General features: G+C 49.0%; 2 protein-coding genes across 2 annotated transcripts; one reads left to right on the forward strand and one right to left on the reverse strand.

Annotated features, from left to right (window-relative positions):
* Nucleotides 1-2,508: 2,508 nt before the first annotated feature.
* On the forward strand, nucleotides 2,509-5,391 carry LOC109755906 (myb family transcription factor PHL11). Its single transcript, XM_020314783.4, has 6 exons — nucleotides 2,509-2,944; nucleotides 3,429-3,505; nucleotides 3,632-3,689; nucleotides 3,864-3,939; nucleotides 4,503-4,572; nucleotides 4,702-5,391. The coding sequence occupies exons 1-6, from the start codon at nucleotides 2,803-2,805 to the stop codon at nucleotides 5,110-5,112; spliced, it is 834 nt and encodes a 277-aa protein (XP_020170372.1). The 5' UTR covers nucleotides 2,509-2,802; the 3' UTR covers nucleotides 5,113-5,391.
* A 3,709-nt stretch (nucleotides 5,392-9,100) lies between these two features.
* Nucleotides 9,101-11,151, reverse strand: LOC109755905 (ubiquinol oxidase 1c, mitochondrial). The gene is made up of 4 exons (XM_020314782.4): nucleotides 10,397-11,151; nucleotides 10,195-10,323; nucleotides 9,632-10,120; nucleotides 9,101-9,504 (listed from the first exon to the last, which is right to left on the reverse strand). Exons 1-4 carry the CDS (start codon nucleotides 10,904-10,906, stop codon nucleotides 9,445-9,447), a joined length of 1,188 nt encoding a protein of 395 aa, XP_020170371.1. The 5' UTR covers nucleotides 10,907-11,151; the 3' UTR covers nucleotides 9,101-9,444.
* Nucleotides 11,152-20,765: the final 9,614 nt, after the last annotated feature.

The following is a 20,765-nucleotide window of genomic DNA, read 5'->3' on the forward strand; positions in this document are numbered from 1 at the left end:
TGCAACTTGCTAGCCCGACACCGATTTTGGTTGGCCGAGGTGACCGTCGCCGATGTTAGTGATGGGATTGGATGGTGGGAAGAACTAGAAGTGATGTTGGTAGGGAGGAGGGACGCGGGAGGGGGGAGGGGCATGTCTCCTTGGAGCGACTCGAATGTGACTTTCACTTATTTGCAGCCCATAGTATCAAAGTTGTGAAATGCTTTGCCAATGGGAATCAATTAATTACACGAGCCTAGCCATAGCTGCTATGGCGAGCGAACTACCATTCATGTGTTCCTCGGCCTATGTCCTCGATTCCCACATCCCACACACACAACAAACACTAGTCGTGGATATGTGGTTCCTCAAATATGTCTCTATAATAGCGGGGTTGTCAAGACAAAAGCCAAACAACTAGAGGCGTAATGTGGTTGATTTTATCGCGTATATCTGTTATAATTTCTTGGTGGTGGGCCAAGTTATGTTTGGTATATGATTCTTTTATTTCATTTTTATGTGTTCTTAGTCTATCTTCTTGCGCTTTGGCATGAAGCAACGTTTTTATAACTTGTCCAGCGGTGGTTTTCTTTCAGCACAGTGTTCGAAGGTCTCCACTTGTCACAAGGTGGGCTACCCATGTGTCTCTTCAAGACTATCAAGGTTATTCTGGATTATTTTCTTAGATTTGGTTTTCCGCAATTTCTTCGGTAAACTCGTGGAATAAAGCCGAATATGAACACCGGAGGTAAGAGACAACGTCTTCAATGTTTTTCTATTACGGGAAACAATTATATTATTTTTTAACGTACGGTTTTATTATTTTAATGTAACTTTCTTTCTATAAAGATTGTTATTTTTTAAACATCACATATATTATAAAAGTTTACCGGAAGTACAAAGCATCTCAAACATAACAAAAGTTGCATCGAGATTCCGAGACCACCGAATGACCATTATTGTCGTCAGAACGAGCTGTCGGCACACCTTGTCGTCGCCCCCCAGCGGAACCGGCTTGACCTGGTCGATAACAACCGGAAAGTCTTCGTGCATGTGGCCCTAAGGACCAGCACCCTGAAACCGTAGACATCGTTGTTAAATCCTTGCATAGATTGAAACACCTAACATGAAATCTTAACTTCCAGACTTCAACTTTAAGGATGTTTTATAAAAGCCGATACAAGAAAACTAGAGCCGGTGGTAACAACTCATGATTTTTTTTTCCTTTTTAAATGTTGTCATCATGTTTTTTTTGGAAGAATATGTCGTCACTCTGTTGATGATGAATTCAAATGTTTGCTCTCCAAAATAAAAATGTTGTTGTTGCGTCCGCATTCGAGTCCAGACTTGGACGTGCGGTGAAACCATTTTCAGAGACTTTTGGCGCGCACACATACACACTGGTGTGTCACGTACCGTCCAATCCATATGCTCATCGCTGTTTTTGTTTCCTTCTTTCTGAAGGACACCTCTTCGCTGTCGAGGCCGGACGGAACGGAGGCGAGGCCAGGCCAGAAAAGAACAAGCGCAAAAGCAAAAAGCAAAGCGTGTGGGGGGCGGCGGTCGCAACCAAGTTGGCCCGAATATTCCCTGTGAGGGGTCAGGCGACATCATCGCCAACATCTCCCCGCGTTTCTCTCGCCCCCGCCGCTCCTCCACCGCCTCTCTTCCACTCTCCGTCACCGCCGCCTACAAGCCGGAGCCGCCGCCGGAATATTCCCTCGAGGCGCCGTTCGCAGCTCGCAGTGAAGGTTTCTGTAGATCAAAACCGTACGAGTTCCAGTTCCGTCGACGTGTGCTACTGACAAGCAGTTAGTTTCCTCGACTAAGAGAGCCAGACTTCGCCTAGTTTTGGTATATGCGGTATTTTGATCCGTCTACCTCCCTTGGTCCCGGCGGTGAGCCGATGGAGCGATCGATGCGTGTTGTCGTGATCATTGACCGGCGAGGCGACACCCAATCGCCAACGATCTTCAGGTAAAATCTAGCAAGTGAGCAATGATCATCTTTAGCAAAAAACAAACAGGCGCGTCATGATCGATCCGAACAACAGACAGCGCCTTCCTCGCCTCGCTAGCTACGACCGGGACCCGGCGGCAGCGGCGCACATGCACACATGGCGCAACCGCTCGTGTCGTGGGCCGCGGCGACAACGTGGCGCGCGCCCTTCCCGGGCCCGATCGGCCGGCCGTACGCACGCCGCCGGCGGCCCTCCACGCGTCGCGGCCCGGTTGGCGCTGGGTCGGTTGTCTAGCTCTTTGTTTTGTTTTGCACCCTAGCGCAAGGCTCCCCGAGATTCCAAGCGCCGCGCCGCACCGCACGCATGATCGACCGAGCAGAGCACACGATGCTGCGGCATGCGATGCGATGCCCGGCGTCCGGTTCGGTTCATGCTCTCTCGCCCGCCTCGGCGCCCATCTCTCTCCCCACCTGTCTACATATCGCCGCACCGCACCGCGCCTCCTCCCCGCGTCTCTATCTCCGCCCACGCCCGGCCATATAGCTAGCGAGCCAGCAGCACACATTCCCATCACGAATCCTCCTCGGGCTTGGCCGAATTCCCACGCCAACTTCACACCGCACCAGATTCGCGCCGCGCCGCACCGCACCGGGCGAGCCGGCCACGCGCGCTCGCGCTCTAGGCAGAGCTAGCTAGCTGCGGCACGCACACACACAGAGCTGACCCTACTCCGGGAGATATACCAGTTGATCGGCCACGAGAGGAAGCTAGCTAGGTAGCTTGCCAACTAGGAGGCGAAGGGCGGCCGGCCGGAGGCGCGATCGAGGTGGACGGACGGAGGCGAGAGCTCGCCGGAGATCATCATGTTCGAGGGGATGGAGCGGGCGGGGTACGGCGTGGGCGCCGGGGTGGTGCTGTCGCGGGACCCCAAGCCCCGGCTGCGCTGGACGCCCGACCTGCACGAGCGCTTCGTGGAGGCCGTCACCAAGCTCGGCGGGCCCGACAGTAAGCACCACCTCCTCCTTTGCTACTCCACTCCATGCATACATGTGCGCAAGTAATTTGCCACCGCCGCCACCAGCCGGTCTGCTCCAGCTCCCATCGCCCAGCTCATGTTCATGTCCGGCAGCCTGTCGGAGCATTTGCCCGCCCCACCCGGCCGCTGTAGCCTGTAAAGGCCAAAGGGGCCGAGCATGCATGCGTGTCAGCATGTCATGTGTGCGCACAGGAATTCGGGGTTTAAACTTTGACGATTAAGTATAGAGTGAAGGATTACCGGAGGCTACAACTCTCTGAGCATCAGAGTCTTCAGAGAGATCCGTGTGTTATGATCACGATCATCTGTTGATCGCTCGATCTTCCTTTTTCTTTGAGACGGAGTTGATCTGTGGCCCCATTTCTGGTTGTTTTCTGTTCTGATCCATCCATGCCTGTAGTATATGCAAGTACTGATTTGACTTGGTTTCCCATTTGACTTTGCTGTCGACAGAGGCGACGCCCAAGTCGGTGCTGAGACTGATGGGCATGAAAGGGCTCACCTTGTACCACCTCAAGAGCCATCTTCAGGTTTCCACTCAACATCACTGCAGACTAGTTATTCCCTACAAAAAAACAGCTATGCATAGTATATCGTTGCTGTTTTTATTGAGTGCTACTAGTAATTCCTAACTCTGGATGATGTCAAAACTTCAGAAATACAGGATGGGAAAGCAGAGCAAGAAAGACACAGGCTTCGAAACCAACAGAGGAGGTATGCATGCATGAACCTGCACCTGCTAAAAGCAGCACTTAGATTAGGGAACATGACAACCTTTTAAAAGAAAAGAAACAACATGACAAAGCATTTGACGTTGATGCATTTTGTTTTTCGTTTCCCTTTTTCCCTGTTCCAAATCTCACATGCCTTCAACTTCTCTTTGCACAGCCTTCGCCGCGCAGGGTATCAGTTTCTCCTCGGCGGTGCCTCCAAACGTTCCGTCCGCCGGAAACAGCAACATGGGGTGAGTCAACCTTATACCAAGAGCGCAGGTTCATGTCTAATTTCTAGTCTAATTAACCATGATGACCAGGACGGGAGAACTAGCAGCATCTTTTAGCTGACATAGCAGTTATATATGACGATTTATCATACTATATACTCTTACATACTAATACTAATATTGGTTTATACACAAGAATACACTTACTTGATTGTGATGGACTTTCAATGATTTGGACGGTGAGGTCATGGGATAGGGACATCAATCTGTTGATGACTATTCAGGCATATAGATGACCTTATGCATGCATGTCTGCTAATTAATATGTTCATACAGGAAATTTTATACCGACATCACAAAATGCTGGATCAGTCCCGTCAAAGAAAAATGCTGCATCAGTCTATCTATACCGAATCAGTTTATGTATTTCTTCACACTCAACGAGCAAGTAACATATGAAATGTCGCCGGTCTGATTAGTCTTAAATTTTGAAATCAATTATGTTTGGTGGGTTGTATGTCATGCAATTGCTCTCTGAAGGCGGTGCCCCTAAATACATTCTTGAACACTTTTGCATATAACAGAGAAACGCCACTCGCGGATGCATTAAGATATCAAATCGAAGTCCAAAGGAAGCTGCACGAACAGCTCGAGGTAACAAATTATTTCCAGAGCAAGCATCATCAACATGAGCCTCAATTAGTCATTTTTCCAATCCTTGCCTCCAACAACATATTTTTGTTCAACCCTTGAGTGTTCTCATACACTACACCACACATGCAGGTTCAGAAGAAGCTGCAGATGCGCATCGAGGCGCAAGGGAAGTACCTGCAAACGATCCTGGAGAAGGCCCAGAAGAACCTCTCCTACGAAGCCGGCGGAGACGCAACCCTAGAGACTACCAGGTCGCAGCTCACCGACTTCAACCTAGCCCTCTCGGGGTTCATGGACGACGCGACGCAGGCGTGCCAGCAGAACGGCGGGGAGCTGGCCAAGGCCCTCTCCGACGACGGCCTCAGAGCCGGCAACCTGGGCTTCCAGCTCTACCACGGCGGCGACGACGTGAAATGCGCCACCGACGAGGACCTGCTCCTGCTGGACCTGAACATCAAAGGAGGGTACGATCACCGGCTGTCCGCCCACGGCATGCCGCGCGGCGCGGTGGACCTGACGGTCGGCCAGCACCGGAGGTAAAAATGTGTTTCGGTAGAAGGGCGAGCGTAGTTTTTAAGTCGAGCAGTTGAGCTCCCTACGAGAGATTCTTTTGGCAGTCCCGAGGATGCTTGTTTACGGTCTGGTTACACTTTATACGTACGTACCTATGCTGATGTAAAATCTGTGGAAATTGAGATCCAGGCTTCGAATAAGTGTAGCTAGATGATGATCGAGTGTGAGATCTGATTGCACTGTGTACGTACCTCCTAAAATTCTGATCGACTACTAGAACATAGCATCATGGAGTGTTTTTGCTGCTGTTGAGGGATGGCATTATGAGGTGTTGCATGCAACAGACCAGGCACCTTCAAGAGATTCTGTCTGTCTTGTAGTAGTTGGGTTCAGTAGCTCTGTTCCTATGTATGAAAATGATATCTTGTTCCTAATGTCTTGTCGAGTAAGCAGATCACATTATTGGCTTATTGTGGCGAGGTGGAAGTCAATGGTGGGTGGTGCTTTGCATGTCTTGACTAACTGGTAGAAGAGGAGCAATTGAAAATTCAAATTTTCGAGCCTGCTACTGAAAGTGCACTTCTGAATTCTCAAGCAGAATGTCAACACACGTATCCTTGCTCCTTCTTCGAAAAAGCACTCAGATCTGTTGTCCAAACGAGTAGTGCAAACACCCTGGAAAAAAATTACATTAAAGTCCCCGAGGGCTGACCTTCTTCTTCCTCTCATACAGCCGATGGCACATCACCCCAAACAGCTCCAACGCTGGAGTCAGCTTACCCTTGTTGATCACGGATGGTAAGTCATCAAGGTCACAGTCCTACCGGACCATCACCCTGGAAAAGAAGCTCTCACAACCGAAAGAGCCTTAGATCCAAGAACCCAACCTCTATTAGATCTCAAAGGCCTCACGACGACACCAGGGAGCGTGCTAATGTGACGAAGATGAGGCGGGAAGACCCACCTCTAAAGGGATGCCGCCGCCGCTGCATTACAAACCCTATGACCCTAGCATCACTGTCCAAAACAGATGGCTGGAATCTACATCAGTGAACCATCGACGCTGCCAGACAACATCATGAGACGGGAATGCTCGAGGAATAATTATTTCTCGGGCAGCCATCGTCGCCAACATCAACGATGCGGCACCGAAGATGGCTTTACTTTACGCTATCGTCACCATCACCGGAAGGGTCGAAGCGACTGACAATGAAGGTCAACCTAAAAATACCATAAGGAGAGAAACTACATCTCAATTTGGTAGATCGAGGCCTCCTCATACTACCATACCGACATGTCGCCGGTGAAGGAGGGACAACGACCTACCGATGAAGGAGGAGTGGCACGACGCCCCCAAGATCGCCTCTAGCTAGGGTTCGGAGAGGAAATGATATGACCTTGATATGACATGGACCCCTCATTCTACTTGAAGGACGACACTTCTAGCACATACATCAGTGCTAACATAAGCAACTTCTCTCTTCATGACTAGGATGCGCATAGCCAACATCAACACACACATCAAGCATTACGTCGGCAAAGTGCAAAGGCATGCAAGACTGAAGCTATAGGGGGGGGGGGGGGAGGGGGGGTAAAGGATTCTAAAGCTATAACAGCGACTGACAAACTATAATAACAGTTATCCGCACCACTCATCTCTTCACGCCAGAAGGACAATGAGAAAGGTTTTTCAGCAACAATGCCTCTAGGAAGGGAACTACACTCAGGCGCCGCCTTCGCCGGAACCAACCATCGAAGGCTAGATCCTGAGTTTTCAGCCTAAAGATGAAGGCTGAGCAAATCCAAACAATGCTTCAACAAATTAACGACGTGAAAGCACCGTCATTGAAGTACAACCAACTAGGGTTAGATAGGTTTTCACCACCAAAACAAAGTCATTATTTGTTGTAACCACCACTTTTCGTGATTCTAGTAGCTACATGTGTAGCATAGTCTTGTCATGAGATGCCACACAAGTGAAGACCATGCCCGCACAAGCAGACTATCTCGCCGTGACAAAAGGCAGTCACCACCATAGACTTCGAGTGGCGAAGGTCGCCACCACACACGCAACGATGATTGACGAGGAAGGAGGCTCACTAGTACCGCCAAAATCCCAACGATGCTTTGGCAGTCCCATACCGTTCTCTTGTCCCACCGTCCTAGAGCATAGCATTATGGAGTGTTTTTGTGAGGAATAGCATTTTGAAGTGTTGAGATAAAGAACAAATGCTTACTCGGTAAATGGTTGTACAAACTTTCTGTTGAGGACGAGGGGGTATGGATATAGTTATTGCGTAAAAAGTATCTACACTCCAAAACCCTCGCACAAGTTACGGCGCAGCCAAATGATTCTCCTTTTTGGAAGGGGCTCATGCGGACAAAGGTAGCCTTTTACAATAGGACCAAATTCACTATTGGGAATGGCAATTCAACTAGCTCTTGAGAAGATACTTGGCTAGGAGGCACGTCACTGGCCATACAATATCCAATCCTCTACAATATTGTACAACGAAAAGAGACATTCGTTACTACAATTCTGAAATCTGTTCGCTTAAACATATAGTTCAGAAGGTTACTTGTGGGGGGGACGATGGGATAGATGGCTACATCTTATGCGCAGGTTGATGCAGGTCACCCTTTCTGATGAGTCAGATACACTACACTGGTGACTTTCAGTGTCAGGGGTATTCTCAGTGAAGTCTATGTATACAAACTTGATAACCAATGGGCCAATCCCAAAGTTAGTACACATTTGGAGAATAAAAGTGACCTTAAAGATCAAAAAATTATGTGGTTGTCACAAAGAAGTGGTCCCGACTGAAGATAACCTTGGAAAACGTAAATGGGAAGATAGTAAATGATGTTGTTTCTGTAATCGGGATGAATCAATCCAACACCCGTTTCTTGACTGTCCACCTGCCAAGCTACTGTCGCGCACAGTGCATGTGGCATTTAACGTCAGTCCACCTGATACCATAAACACTCCTTTTGAAATTTGGCTAAATGGGGTAGAGCCTAAGTTAGCGGCGCATACTCGAGTCAGAGTGTGTGCATTACTTTAGGCCATATGAAACTGCCGAAATGATGCAATTTTTAACAAGAAAAACATCACAAATTTTTGCAGGTAATCTATAGGGCAACTGGCTGGATCTGTACGCGGTCGTTACTCAACTGTGTGTATGCGAAGGAGCATGTGGCTTATGGATGCAACCAAAGGAGACGGCCGCATGGGATACCTATAACCGGTTTGGATGACGGTCCGACAATAGGATAAGGTAATCTACAGGGCAACTGGCTGGATCTGTACGCAGTCGTTACTCAACTGTGTGTATGCGAAGGAGCATGTGGCTTATAGATGCAATCAAAGGAGACGGCCGCATGGGATATCTATAACCGGTTTGGATGACGGTCCGACAATAGGATAAGGTAATCTACAGGGCAACTGGCTGGATCTGTACGCGGTCGTTACTCAACTGTGTGTATGAGAAGGAGCAACTGTGTGTATGCGAAGGAGCATGTGGCTTATAGATGCAACCAAAGGAGACGGCCGCATGGGATACCTATAACTGGTTTGGATGACGGTCCGACAATAGGATAAGTGTATAGGCATCTAGCCCTAGATTTTGCCGGTTGTGGCTTTGAGTTCTTCTTTTATTTATTCCAGTTCTTGTATCGTACTACACACTTGTTGGATCTTTTGGTTAATAAGATGGTTGCACACATCCACACTTGTTGGATCTTTTGGTTAATAAGATGGTTGCACGCATCGTTTCGATGGCAAGGCCGGGAGTAATCCTCCTTTTCTTAAAAAATACGATGTGTTGCATTCTGTGTGTCTTGTGGTTGGGTTCAGTTGATTCTTCCTATGCATGAAAAGATATCTTGTTTCTTATATCCTGTCGAGTAAGCAGATGAGATTATTGACTTACTGCGGGGAAGTGGAAGTCAACGGTGGGTACTTGTTTACATGTGCTGACTAACTAGTAAAAAGAGGAGCAAGTGAAAATTCATATTTCCAAGCCTGCAACTGAAAGTGCACTTCTGAATTCTGAAGCAGAATGCCAGCACATACAGTATATCCTTTGCTAACCGAAGCAACTTCCACTACAAGCCTAGTGCCCCACCGTTCATCGCTAGCTAATCGAATAGCTAGCTAGCTACTCGTTGCTGTAAGCTGTAAGAGTTGGGACGTGTACATTGGTTCCTCGAGAAATCTTGGAGCTCTCGTGACAAACGGCCGTTTTATTTCTCACACAAGCATCACTATCTTACCTATCCGACACACATATATATATTAGCAACAACTTTTGTTCTTCACTGACAAGGGCAGAGCTAGGCGGTCTGGGCATTCATCCGTCAGTGATATCCTAGCGGGGCAGGCGTCTTGTTGAGCTCCAGCCCCTGGAAATGGATGTCCTGCATGCCCATCATCACTCATCAGAATCCAAACAGTTGAGAGTCCAGACATCACATCAGGAGAAGCTGAGCAGAGCAGAGTTCAGACGTCGATACATCGGGGACCATGTATGGGAGATGAGCGTACCGCGGCGAAGTGGTTGACGTCGCGGTGGTGCGCCTCGTCGGCGCGCACGACGGTGACGACGTCCTTGAGCCTGGCGTCGGGCGGGAGGCGCCAGTAGTCGATGGCGATACGCGGGGCGGGGACGTTCTCGATCCTGCCGTCCTCCAGGTCGCGGAGGAACTCGGTGTAGGAGTGGATGGCCTCCTCCTCCAGGTAGCCGACGACGCGGTGCGCGAACTTGGGGGACACGATGTAGCCCAGGAAGTAGGCGTTGAAGAAGACGCCCTGCACCGCCAGCACCAGCGCGCGCTCGTACCACTTGGGGTTGGCCACCTCCATGAAGGTCATCAGGTGCATCCGCTCGTTCTCCGCCTCCTCCAGCAGCGCCCGGATCCAGCCGCCGCTCTGCTCGAACCGCCGCAGCGACCGCAGGTGCAGCAGCATCCCGCCCACCATCCCCGGCACCGCCGCCACCGTCTCCAGCATCATCGCCCGGCACCCGTACCTCCTCTGCACGCCGTGCCATGGTCAGCACCTGGACACCAGCAGAAATCTACTTTGCTTGACCGGTCACCTTGCCGTACCTGGAAGAAGATGTCGGTGGGCACGCGCAGCGACTTGACGGTCCAGTAGGCGATCTTGTCGAGCAGCACCTTGGGCTTGTGGTGCTTGGTGAGATCGATCGTCGTGTCCGACGTGTACGCCTCCCACGGCTGCGAAATCACACGGTCACCACGGCTACGTGCACTGTCAACGACAAGGAGAATATGCAGAGGATTTCATTACCCTGAAGCAAGACCACTTCCACTCGGCGCCGTCCTTGTTCACCAGCTTGGCAGGCACGATGCCCCAGTAGCTGCTCGCCGGGCTCTTGCCCCCCTCCTTGGCGGCCTGCACCGCCTCGGCCTTCGCGGCCTGCATCGCCTCGGCCGTCGCGGCGGCGGTGCTCGCCACGTTGTCCTTGGACGCGGCCGCCTCCTCCCTCGCCGCCTCGGCGGCGGAGGTGGACAGCGGCCACGCCCACATGGCCACGGCGCCCCCTTCCCCTCCGGCAAGCAGGGTCCTCTGCGCAGCCTGAGTGGTCGGCCCGAAGACGCGCGGGCCCAGGTGGCGGAGGAGGACGGATCCGGCGACGCGGGAACTCATCGCCGAAGATGGCGAGCCTGCTTGGTGAGCTGCCGCTCTGCTCGCGAAACTCGTGGTCGCAGGATCGAGAACCTGTGGACGTGCCAAGCTCCGAGAGGGTGACGGGATGACGTGTCGGTGTCGCCGAGCTAGCGCGCGCCACGATGGCATGGCGCTACGAGCAGACGACGCGAGACGTGGGAGGAAGAGGAATGGCGGCTCTGCTTGACTGATATTTCTGGAGCTCGCTATTGACTGGTGGACAGCTTCTGCGTGCGCTCGCCCGTGAGATTTGTAGTTTCGTATGTGCCCCGGCTTTTCAGGAGGCAGCAGGATTGGGTGTCAAAATCGTTGGGGCTGCTATGTGGTGGGGTGGCTGCTAGGACTTCCAGTGGACTCTGAACTTGGCTGTGCGTGGACGTGTCTAGAATCTTTGTGTTCCCATTTCAACGGATAAGGAAAGATTGTTAGTTTTAGTGGACTTGTTTTGGCACGAAAAATTGGAGTGGCCTACTGCTTTTCCCCTCGTTTTTGCTTAGAGAAAGACCCGAGAAATGAAGACTCTTCGTGTGGCGAATCAGAAGATGCAAACCTGGGCAATGGTACACTCACGGGGTATTCACGAGGAATTAGAAAAAACGCATCTTACATTCTGAAATTTTATAAAAAAATAAATACACCTTATATAAAGGAACGGAGGGAGTATTAGCGGCAAGGGTTTAATTAAGGTTGGCGGGCCCCACAGTGAAAATGGGGGGGGGGGGGGGGGGCGAATTAGGAGATGGCATGTTGGCCACTCCGCGAAGGTCCGTTGGAGGCAGCCCGTGAGTCTAGAATTATCCATGCAAACCAGATAGTTTTCGTTCGCTTGATGGCAAGGGTGCTGCGTCAAATAGCTCTTAGGCATTTCGAACGCTAACTTTCAAACTGCCCGCATCCATCCACACATGTTTTGGCATCTAACACGGCGCCTCATCCGTCCACGGACCGATAAAGAGGTATTAAGGGCATGTACAATGGTTGATAAGATAGTCTTATCTTAAGTCTTGAATGTAATTTAGAGATGACAATTTTTTTTTCTACAATGGGTCATCTCTTAGCGTTATCTTCAATAACTAGTTATTCCTAAAAATATGGTGAGACATATTGTGCTAAGAGATCACCTCTTGTTTTCTCTTAAATAAGAGAAGGCAAGCCTTTTCTTATGAGTTGTCTTTTCTCCACCTCATTATTTATCTTATGTGGCACTCCTAAAATAGCATCATTGTATATGCCCTAACATGTCCTCGCCTGACGGCAACGAACACTCTAATTGCTAGTTGTAACTGCAGGCTTCTGACCGTTGGGCTTGTGAGCACCTAAAGTCTATCCAAGTGAAGGTATATCCTTTTCATTATGAGCCGAGGGACGGAATTCTTCACATGAGTGACCTATGTCAAGTGACAAAAACTCTTTCATTGATGATGTTATCTTGGTATACATAGTATGTGGGCTTGAGTCTTCATGGGCGTACCGAGATAACCTCATCAAATGTTCTTAGTGGCATCACCATTAGGCTTTTCCTGGGCGCCGGTCTTACTAGCTCCCTTGGCCTTCTTTGCTTTGCTTCTCTTTTTGAAACTGGTGGTCTTATTCACCAACATCATATATTTGGGTTTCTTCTGCATTTCAGCCTCATCAACATCACATGTCTGGGATTATTCCGCATTTCTGCCCCTCAGCAGTTTTTAGCATGCGAACAACTCGTTTGCACTCTTGCCATCCCATTCAAGTTGTAATTCATGATAAAACTGTGGACGCGCGGGTGGGGGGGGGGCGGGTGGGGTGGAGGGGGTGAAGCAAGGACAAGATCAGTTTCAAGCATTTTGGGTATCATAAATCCCAAGGCTGAGACCCTCTCTGTGTAACCAACCATTTTGCTGACGTGTTCACTTAGTGACCTACCCTCTGTCATCTCCCATTCCCAGAAGGCCTTGGTTATCTAATAATGTCCGCTCTTGCTTGTTCTTATACAGAGCATTCAATGTTGCGATCATCACGAAGGCACTAAACCTTTCAAATCGCTTCCGTAGCTCTGGGTCGATGCAAGTGAGCATAAGGCATTGTACTATGGTGATGTTATCTAGCTTGGTCGCATAGACATTCCCGTCGTCCTCTGGGTCATCATCCGTCAAAGGTACCGAAAGAGCTCCATTTAGAACATACTCCTTAGTAGCACTCCCAAGGACGAGCCTTAGGGTGTGCATCCAATCCATATAGTTGCTTCCATTTGTAATTAACTTTTATTTCTCTAGCATTAGGTCTAAGTTAAACGGTGTGTTGCATGCCATTTTATCTACAACGACAGATACAAGTTCATTTAGACATCGTTCATAATTAATTACACTAGCTATTAAACAAATTTAATTCAAAAGTGCCCTCCCACTTAAATCAACATCTCTCATAAAGTGTACCCTTTCATGGTCTAGCGGATGGCGTTTTGGCAGAATGCAACTCCCGCTCGCACAATGAGCTCAAAGATGTCTTATGGGTATCTTCTACTATCTTTGTCTGGGTTTATTAGGCCCTCTCTTATTTTTATTTTAGGATAAAGTTCGACAATAAATTTAAGTAAAAAAAATAAATTGTATGTCACAAAATGTATACTATGTGGAAGCTCTTTCAAATACGTATCCAACAATACACTTTTTGTATCGTATAATTAACATTTTGTCAACTTTTTAGATGTTCAATTCAACCCAAAATATGAGGGGGCACAATAAATCCGGACGAAGGAAGTAGTGTGCTCTCGGACTCTTTTTGATTCAATCTAGTCAACTATTTTCAGAAATCGTACCAGAGAGAAATTAAGAAAGAATAGAAAGCGAGAAAGGTGGTTTGGGGTGGGCCGCGTCCTACTGAAAGAAATATGCCCTAGAGACAATAATAAAGTTATTATTTATTTCCTTATATCATGATAAATGTTTATTATTCATGCTAGAATTGTATTAACCGGAAACTTGATACATGTGTGAATACATAGACAAACAGAGTGTCACTAGTATGCCTCTACTTGACTAGCTCATTGATCAAAGATGGTTATGTTTCCTGGCCATAGACATAAGTTGTCATTTGATTAACGGGATCACATCATTAGGAGAATGATGTGATTGACTTGACCCATTCCGTTAGCTTAGCACTCGATCGTTTAGTATGTTGCTATAGCTTTCTTCATGACTTATACATGTTCCTATGACTATGAGATTATGCAACTCCCGTTTACCGGAGGAACACTTTGTGTGCTACCAAACGTCACAACGTAACCGGGTGATTATAAAGGTGCTCTACAGGTGTCTCCGAAGGTACTTGTTGGGTTGGCGTATTTCGACATTAGGATTTGTCACTCCGATTGTCGGAGAGGTATCTCTGGGCCCTCTCGGTAATGCACATCACTTAAGCCTTGCAAGCATTGCAACTAATGAGTTTGTTGCGAGATGATGTATTACGGAACGAGTAAAGAGACTTGCCGGTAACGAGATTGAACTAGGTATTGAGATACCGACGATCGAATCTCGGGCAAGTAACATACCGATGACAAAGGGAACAACGTATGTTGTTATGCGGTTTGACCGATAAAGATCTTCGTAGAATATGTGGGAGCCAATATGAGCATCCAGGTTCCGCTATTGGTTATTGACCAGAGACGTGTCTCGGTCATGTCTACATAGTTCTCGAACCCGTAGGGTCCGCACGCTTAAAGTTCGATGACGGTTATATTATGAGTTTATGTGTTTTGATGTACCGAAGGTAGTTCGGACTCCCGGATGAGATCGGGGACATGACGAGGAGTCTCGAAATGGCCGAGACATAAAGATCGATATATTGGACGACTATATTCGGACTGTGGAAAGGTTCCGAGTGATTCGGGTATTTACGGAGTACCGGAGAGTTACGGGAATTCGCCGGGGAGAAGTATTGGTCCTTATTGGGCCATACGGGAATAGAGGAGAGAGGCCAAAAGGAAGGAGGCGCGCACCCCCCCTCTGGTCCAAATTGGACAAGGGGTGCAGCCCCCTTTTCCTTCTCCCTCTCCCCCTCTTTCCTTCTCTCCTACTCCAACAAGGAAAGGAGGAGTCCTACTCCCGGTGGGAGTAGGACTCCCCCCTTGGCGCGCCCTCTTCCTAGGCCGGCCGCCTCCCCCTTGCTCCTTTATATATAGGGGCAAGGGGCACCCCAAAGACACAACAATTGATCTCTTTGTTGGAAATATGCCCTAGAGGCAATAATAAAACGGTTATTATTATATTTCTTTGTTCATGATAATTGTCTATTGTTCATGCTATAATTGTGTTATCCGGAAATCGTAATACATGTGTGAATACATAGACCACAACATGTCCCTAGTGAGCCTCTAGTTGACTAGCTCGTTGATCAACAGATAGTCATGGTTTTCCTGACTATGGACATTGGATGTCATTGATAACGGGATCACATCATTAGGAGAATGATGTGATGGACAAGACCCAATCCTAAGCATAGCACAAAGATCGTGTAGTTCGTTTGCTAGAGCTTTCCAATGTCAAGTATCATTTCCTTAGACCATGAGATCGTGCAACTCCCGGATACCGTAGGAGTGCTTTGGGTGTACCAAACGTCACAACGTAACTGGGTGACTATAAAGGTGCACTACGGGTATCTCCGAAAGTGTCTGTTGGGTTGGCACGAATCGAGACTGGGATTTGTCACTCCGTTTGACGGAGAGGTATCTCTGGGCCCACTCGGTAATGCATCATCATAATGAGCTCAATGTGACCAAGTGTCTGGTCACGGGATCATGCATTACGGTACGAGTAAAGTGACTTGCCGGTAACGAGATTGAACGAGGTATTGGGATACCGACGATCGAATCTCGGGCAAGTAACGTACCGATTGACAAAGGGAATTGTATACGGGATTGATTGAATCCTCGACATCGTGGTTCATCCGATGAGATCATCGTGGAACATGTGGGAGCCAACATGGGTATCCAGATCCCGCTGTTGGTTATTGACCGGAGAGGCGTCTCGGTCATGTCTGCATGTCTCCCGAACCCGTAGGGTCTACACGCTTAAGGTTCGGTGACGCTAGGGTTGTAGAGATATTAGTATGCGGAACCCGAAAGTTGTTCGGAGTCCCAGATGAGATCCCGGACGTCACGAGGAGTTCCGGAATGGTCTGGAGGTGAAGAATTATATATAGGAAGTCCAGTTTCGGCCACCGGGAAAGTTTCGGGGGTTATCGGTATTGTACCGGGACCACCGGAAGGGTCCCGGGGGTCCACCGGGTGGGGCCACCTATCCCGGAGGGCCCCATGGGCTGAAGTGGGGAGGGGAACCAGCCACTGGTGGGCTGGTGCGCCCCCCATGGGCCTCCCCTGCGCCTAGGGTTGGAAACCTTGGGGGTGGGGGGGGGCACCCCACTTGGCTTGGAGGGCAAGCCACCCCCTTGGCCGCCGCCCCCCCCCCCCTCAGATGGGATCTCCAGGGGGCCGGCGCCCCCCCATGGCCCCTATAAATAGTGGGGGGGAGGGATGGCAGCCGCACCACAGCCCCTGGCGCCTCCCTCTCCCTCCCGTGGCACCTCTCCCTCCCGCTTGCGCTTGGCGAAGCCCTGCCGGGATCCCCGCTACTTCCACCACCACGCCATCGTGCTGCTGGATCTCCATCATGTTGGAAGTATGCCCTAGAGGCAATAATAAATGGTTATTATTATATTTCTTTGTTCATGATAATAGTCTATTATTCATGCTATAATTGTATTGTCCGGAAATCGTAATACATGTGTGAATACATAGACCACAAAGTGTCCCTAGTAAGCCTCTAGTTGACTAGCTCGTTGACCAACAGATAGTCATGGTTTCCTGACTATGGACATTGGATGTCATTGATAACGGGATCACATCATTAGGAGAATGATGTGATGGACAAGACCCAATCTTAAGCATAGCATAAAAGATTGTGTAGTTTCGTTTGCTAGAGCTTTTCCAATGTCAAGTATCTTTTCCTTAGACCATGAGATCGTGCAACTCCCGGATACCGTAGGAGTGCTTTGGGTGTGCCAAACGTCACAACGTAACTGGGTGACTATAAAGGTGCATTACGGGTATCTCCGAAAGTGTCTGTTGGGTTGGCACGGATCGAGACTGGGATTTGTCACTCCGTGTGACGGAGAGGTATCTCTGGGCCCACTCGGTAATGCATCATCATAATGAGCTCAATGTGACTAAGGCGTTAGTCACGGGATCATGCATTGCGGCACGAGTAAAGAGACTTGCCGGTAACGAGATTGAACAAGGTATTGGGATACCGACGATCGAATCTCGGGCAAGTAACATACCGATTGACAAAGGGAATTGCATACGGATTGATTGAATCCTCGACACCGTGGTTCATCCGATGAGATCATTGTGGAGCACGTGGGAGCCAACATGGGTATCCAGATCCCGCTGTTGGTTATTGACCGGAGAGGCGTCTCGGTCATGTCTGCATGTCTCCCGAACCCGTAGGGTCTACACACTTAAGGTCCGGTGACGCTAGGGTTGTAGAGATATATGTATGCGGAAACCCGAAAGTTGTTCGGAGTCCCGGATGAGATCCCGGACGTCACGAGAGGTTCCGGAATGGTCCGGAGGTGAAGAATTATATATATGAAGTCAAGTTTCGGCCACCGGGAAAGTTTCGGGGGTTACCGGTATTGTACTGGGACCACCGGAAGGGTCCCGGGGGTCCACCGGGTGGGGCCACCTATCCCGGAGGACCCCGTGGGCTGAAAGTGGAAGGGAACCAGCCCTTAGTGGGCTGGGGCGCCCCCCTTGGGCCTCCCCCCATGCGCCTAGGGTTGGGAACCCTAGGGGGGAGCTTCCCCCTTGCCTTGGGGGGCAAGGCACCCCTTCCCCCCCACTTGGCCGCCGCCCCCCCTTTGGATCTCATCTCCAGGGCCGGCTCCCCCCCAGGGGGGCTATATAAAGGGGGGGGAGGGAGGGCAGCGACCTACAGCCTTGGGCGCCTCCCTCCTCCCCTGCAACACCTCTCTCTCTCTCTCGCAGAAGCTCGGCGAAGCCCTGTCGGAGACCCGCTACATCCACCACCACGCTGTCGTGCTGTTGGATCTCCATCAACCTCTCCTCCCCCCTTGCTGGATCAAGAAGGAGACGTCGCTGCACCGTACGTGTGTTGAACGCGGAGGTGCCGTCCGTTCGGCACTCGGTCATCGGTGATTTGGATCACGGCGAGTACGACTCCGTCATCCACGTTCATTGGAACGCTTCCGCTCGCGATCTACAAGGGTATGTAGATGCACTCCTTTCCCCTCGTTTCTAGTAGACTCCATAGATGCATCTTGGTGAGCGTAGGAAAATTTTAAATTATGCTACGATTCCCAACAGTGGTATCAGAGTCAGGCCTATGCGTAGTTACTATGCACGAGTAGAACACAAAGCAGTTGTGGGCATTGAGTTTGCCAATTCTTCTTGCCGCTACTAGTCGTTTCTTGTTTCGGCGGCATTGTAGGATGAAGCGGCCCGGACCGACCTTACACGTACGCTTACGTGAGACAGGTTCCACCGACTGACATGCACTAGTTGCATAAGGTGGCTAGCGGGTGTCTGTCTCTCCTACTTTAGTCGGAACGGATTCGATGAAAAGGGTCCTTATGAAGGGTAAATAGAAATTGGCAAATCACGTTGTGGTCATACGTAGGTAAGAAACGTTCTTGCTAGAAACCTACAAACCACGTAAAAACTTGCAACAACAATTAGAGGACGTCTAACTTGTTTTTGCAGCAAGTGCTATGTGATGTGATATGGCCAGAAGATGTGATGAATGATATATGTGATGTATGAGATTGATCATATTCTTGTAATAGGAATCACGACTTGCATGTCGATGAGTATGACAACCGGCAGGAGCCATAGGAGTTGTCTTTATTATTTTGCATGACCTGCGTGTCATTGAATAACGCCATGTAAATTACTTTACTTTGTTGCTAAACGCGTTAGCCATACAAGTAGAAGTAATCATTGGCGTGACGACTTCATGAAGACACAATGATGGAGATCATGATGATGGAGATCATGGTGTCATGCCGGTGACAAAGATGATCATGGTGCCCCGAAGATGGAGATCAAAGGAGCATAATGATATTGGCCATATCATGTCACTATTTGATTGCATGTGATGTTTATCATGTTTTTGCATCTTATTTGCTTAGAACGACGGTAGCAAGTAGGATGATCCCTTATAATAATTTCAAGAGAGTGTTCACCCTAACTGTGCACCGTTGCGAAGGTTCGTTGTTTCGAAGCACCACGTGATGATCGGGTGTGACATGGCCTCGGAACACACGCAATACACTTAGGTTGACTTGACGAGCCTAGCATGTACAGACATGGCCTCGGAACACGGAGGACCGAAAGGTCGAGCATGAGTCGTATAGAAGATACGACCAACATGGAGATGTTCACCGATCTTGACAAGTCCGTCTCACGTGATGATCGGACACGGCCTAGTTAAACTCGGATCATGTTTCACTTAGATGACGAGAGGGATGTCTATCTGAGTGGGAGTTCATTAAATAATTTGATTAGATGAACTTAATTATCATGAACTTAGTCTAAAATCTTTACACTATGTCTTGTAGATCAAATGGCCAACGTTGTCCTCAATTTCAACGCGTTCCTAGAGAAAACCAAGCTGAAAGATGATGGCAGCAACTATACGGACTGGGTCCGGAACCTGAGGATCATCCTCATAGTAGCCAAGAAAGATTATGTCTTAGAAGCACCGCTAGGTGAAGCACCAATCCCTGAGAACCATGACGTTATGAACGCTTGGCAGCAGCGTGCTGATGATTACTCCCTCGTTCAGTGCGGCATGCTTTACAGCTTAGAACCGGGTCTCCAAAAGCGTTTTGAGAAACATGGAGCATACGAGATGTTCGAGGAGCTGAAACTGGTCTTTCAAGCTCATGCCCGGGTCGAGAGATATGATGTCTCCGACAAGTTCTTCAGCTGTAAAATGGAGGAGAACAGTTCTGTTAGTGAGCACATACTCAGAATGTCTGGGTTGCATAACCGCTTGTCTCAGCTGGGAGTCAATCTCCCGGATGACGCGGTCATTGACAGAATCCTCCAGTCGCTTCCACCAAGCTACAAGAGCTTTGTGATGAACTTCAATATGCAGGGGATGGAAAAGACCATTCCTGAGGTATATTCAATGCTGAAATCAGCTGAGGTAGAGATCAGAAAAGAACATCAAGTGTTGATGGTGAATAAAACCACTAAGTTCAAGAAGGGCAAGGGTAAGAAGAACTTCAAGAAGGACGGCAAGGGAGTTGCCGCGCCCGGTAAACCAGTTACGGGGAAGAAGTCAAAGAATGGACCCAAGCCCGAGACTGAGTGCTTTTATTGCAAGGGAAGTGGTCACTGGAAGCGGAACTGCCCCAAATACTTAGCGGACAAGAAGAAGGCCGGCAACGCCAAAGGTATATGTGATATACATGTAATTGATGTGTACCTTACCAGTACTCGTAGTAGCTCCTGGGTATTTGATACCGGTGCGGTTGCTCATATTTGTAACTCAAAACAGGAACTACGGAATAAACGGAGACTGGCGAAGGATGAGGTGACGATGCGCGTCGGGAATGGTTCCAAGGTCGATGTGATCGCCGTCGGCACGCTACCTCTGCATCTACCTACGGGATTAGTTTTAAACCTCAATAATTGTTATTTAGTGCCAGCTTTGAGCATGAACATTGTATCTGGATCTCGTTTAATTCGAGATGGCTACTCATTTAAATCCGAGAATAATGGTTGTTCTATTTATTTGAGAGATATGTTTTATGGTCATGCCCCGCTGGTCAATGGTTTATTTTTGATGAATCTCGAACGTGATGTTACACATGTTCATAGTGTGAATACCAAAAGATATAAAGTTGATAACGATAGTCCCACATACTTGTGGCACTGCCGCCTTGGTCACATTGGTGTCAAGCGCATGAAGAAGCTCCATGCAGA

This window comes from Aegilops tauschii, chromosome 6 (genome assembly GCF_002575655.3).
Source record: "Aegilops tauschii subsp. strangulata cultivar AL8/78 chromosome 6, Aet v6.0, whole genome shotgun sequence".
Classification (NCBI taxonomy): Eukaryota; Viridiplantae; Streptophyta; class Magnoliopsida; order Poales; family Poaceae; genus Aegilops; species Aegilops tauschii.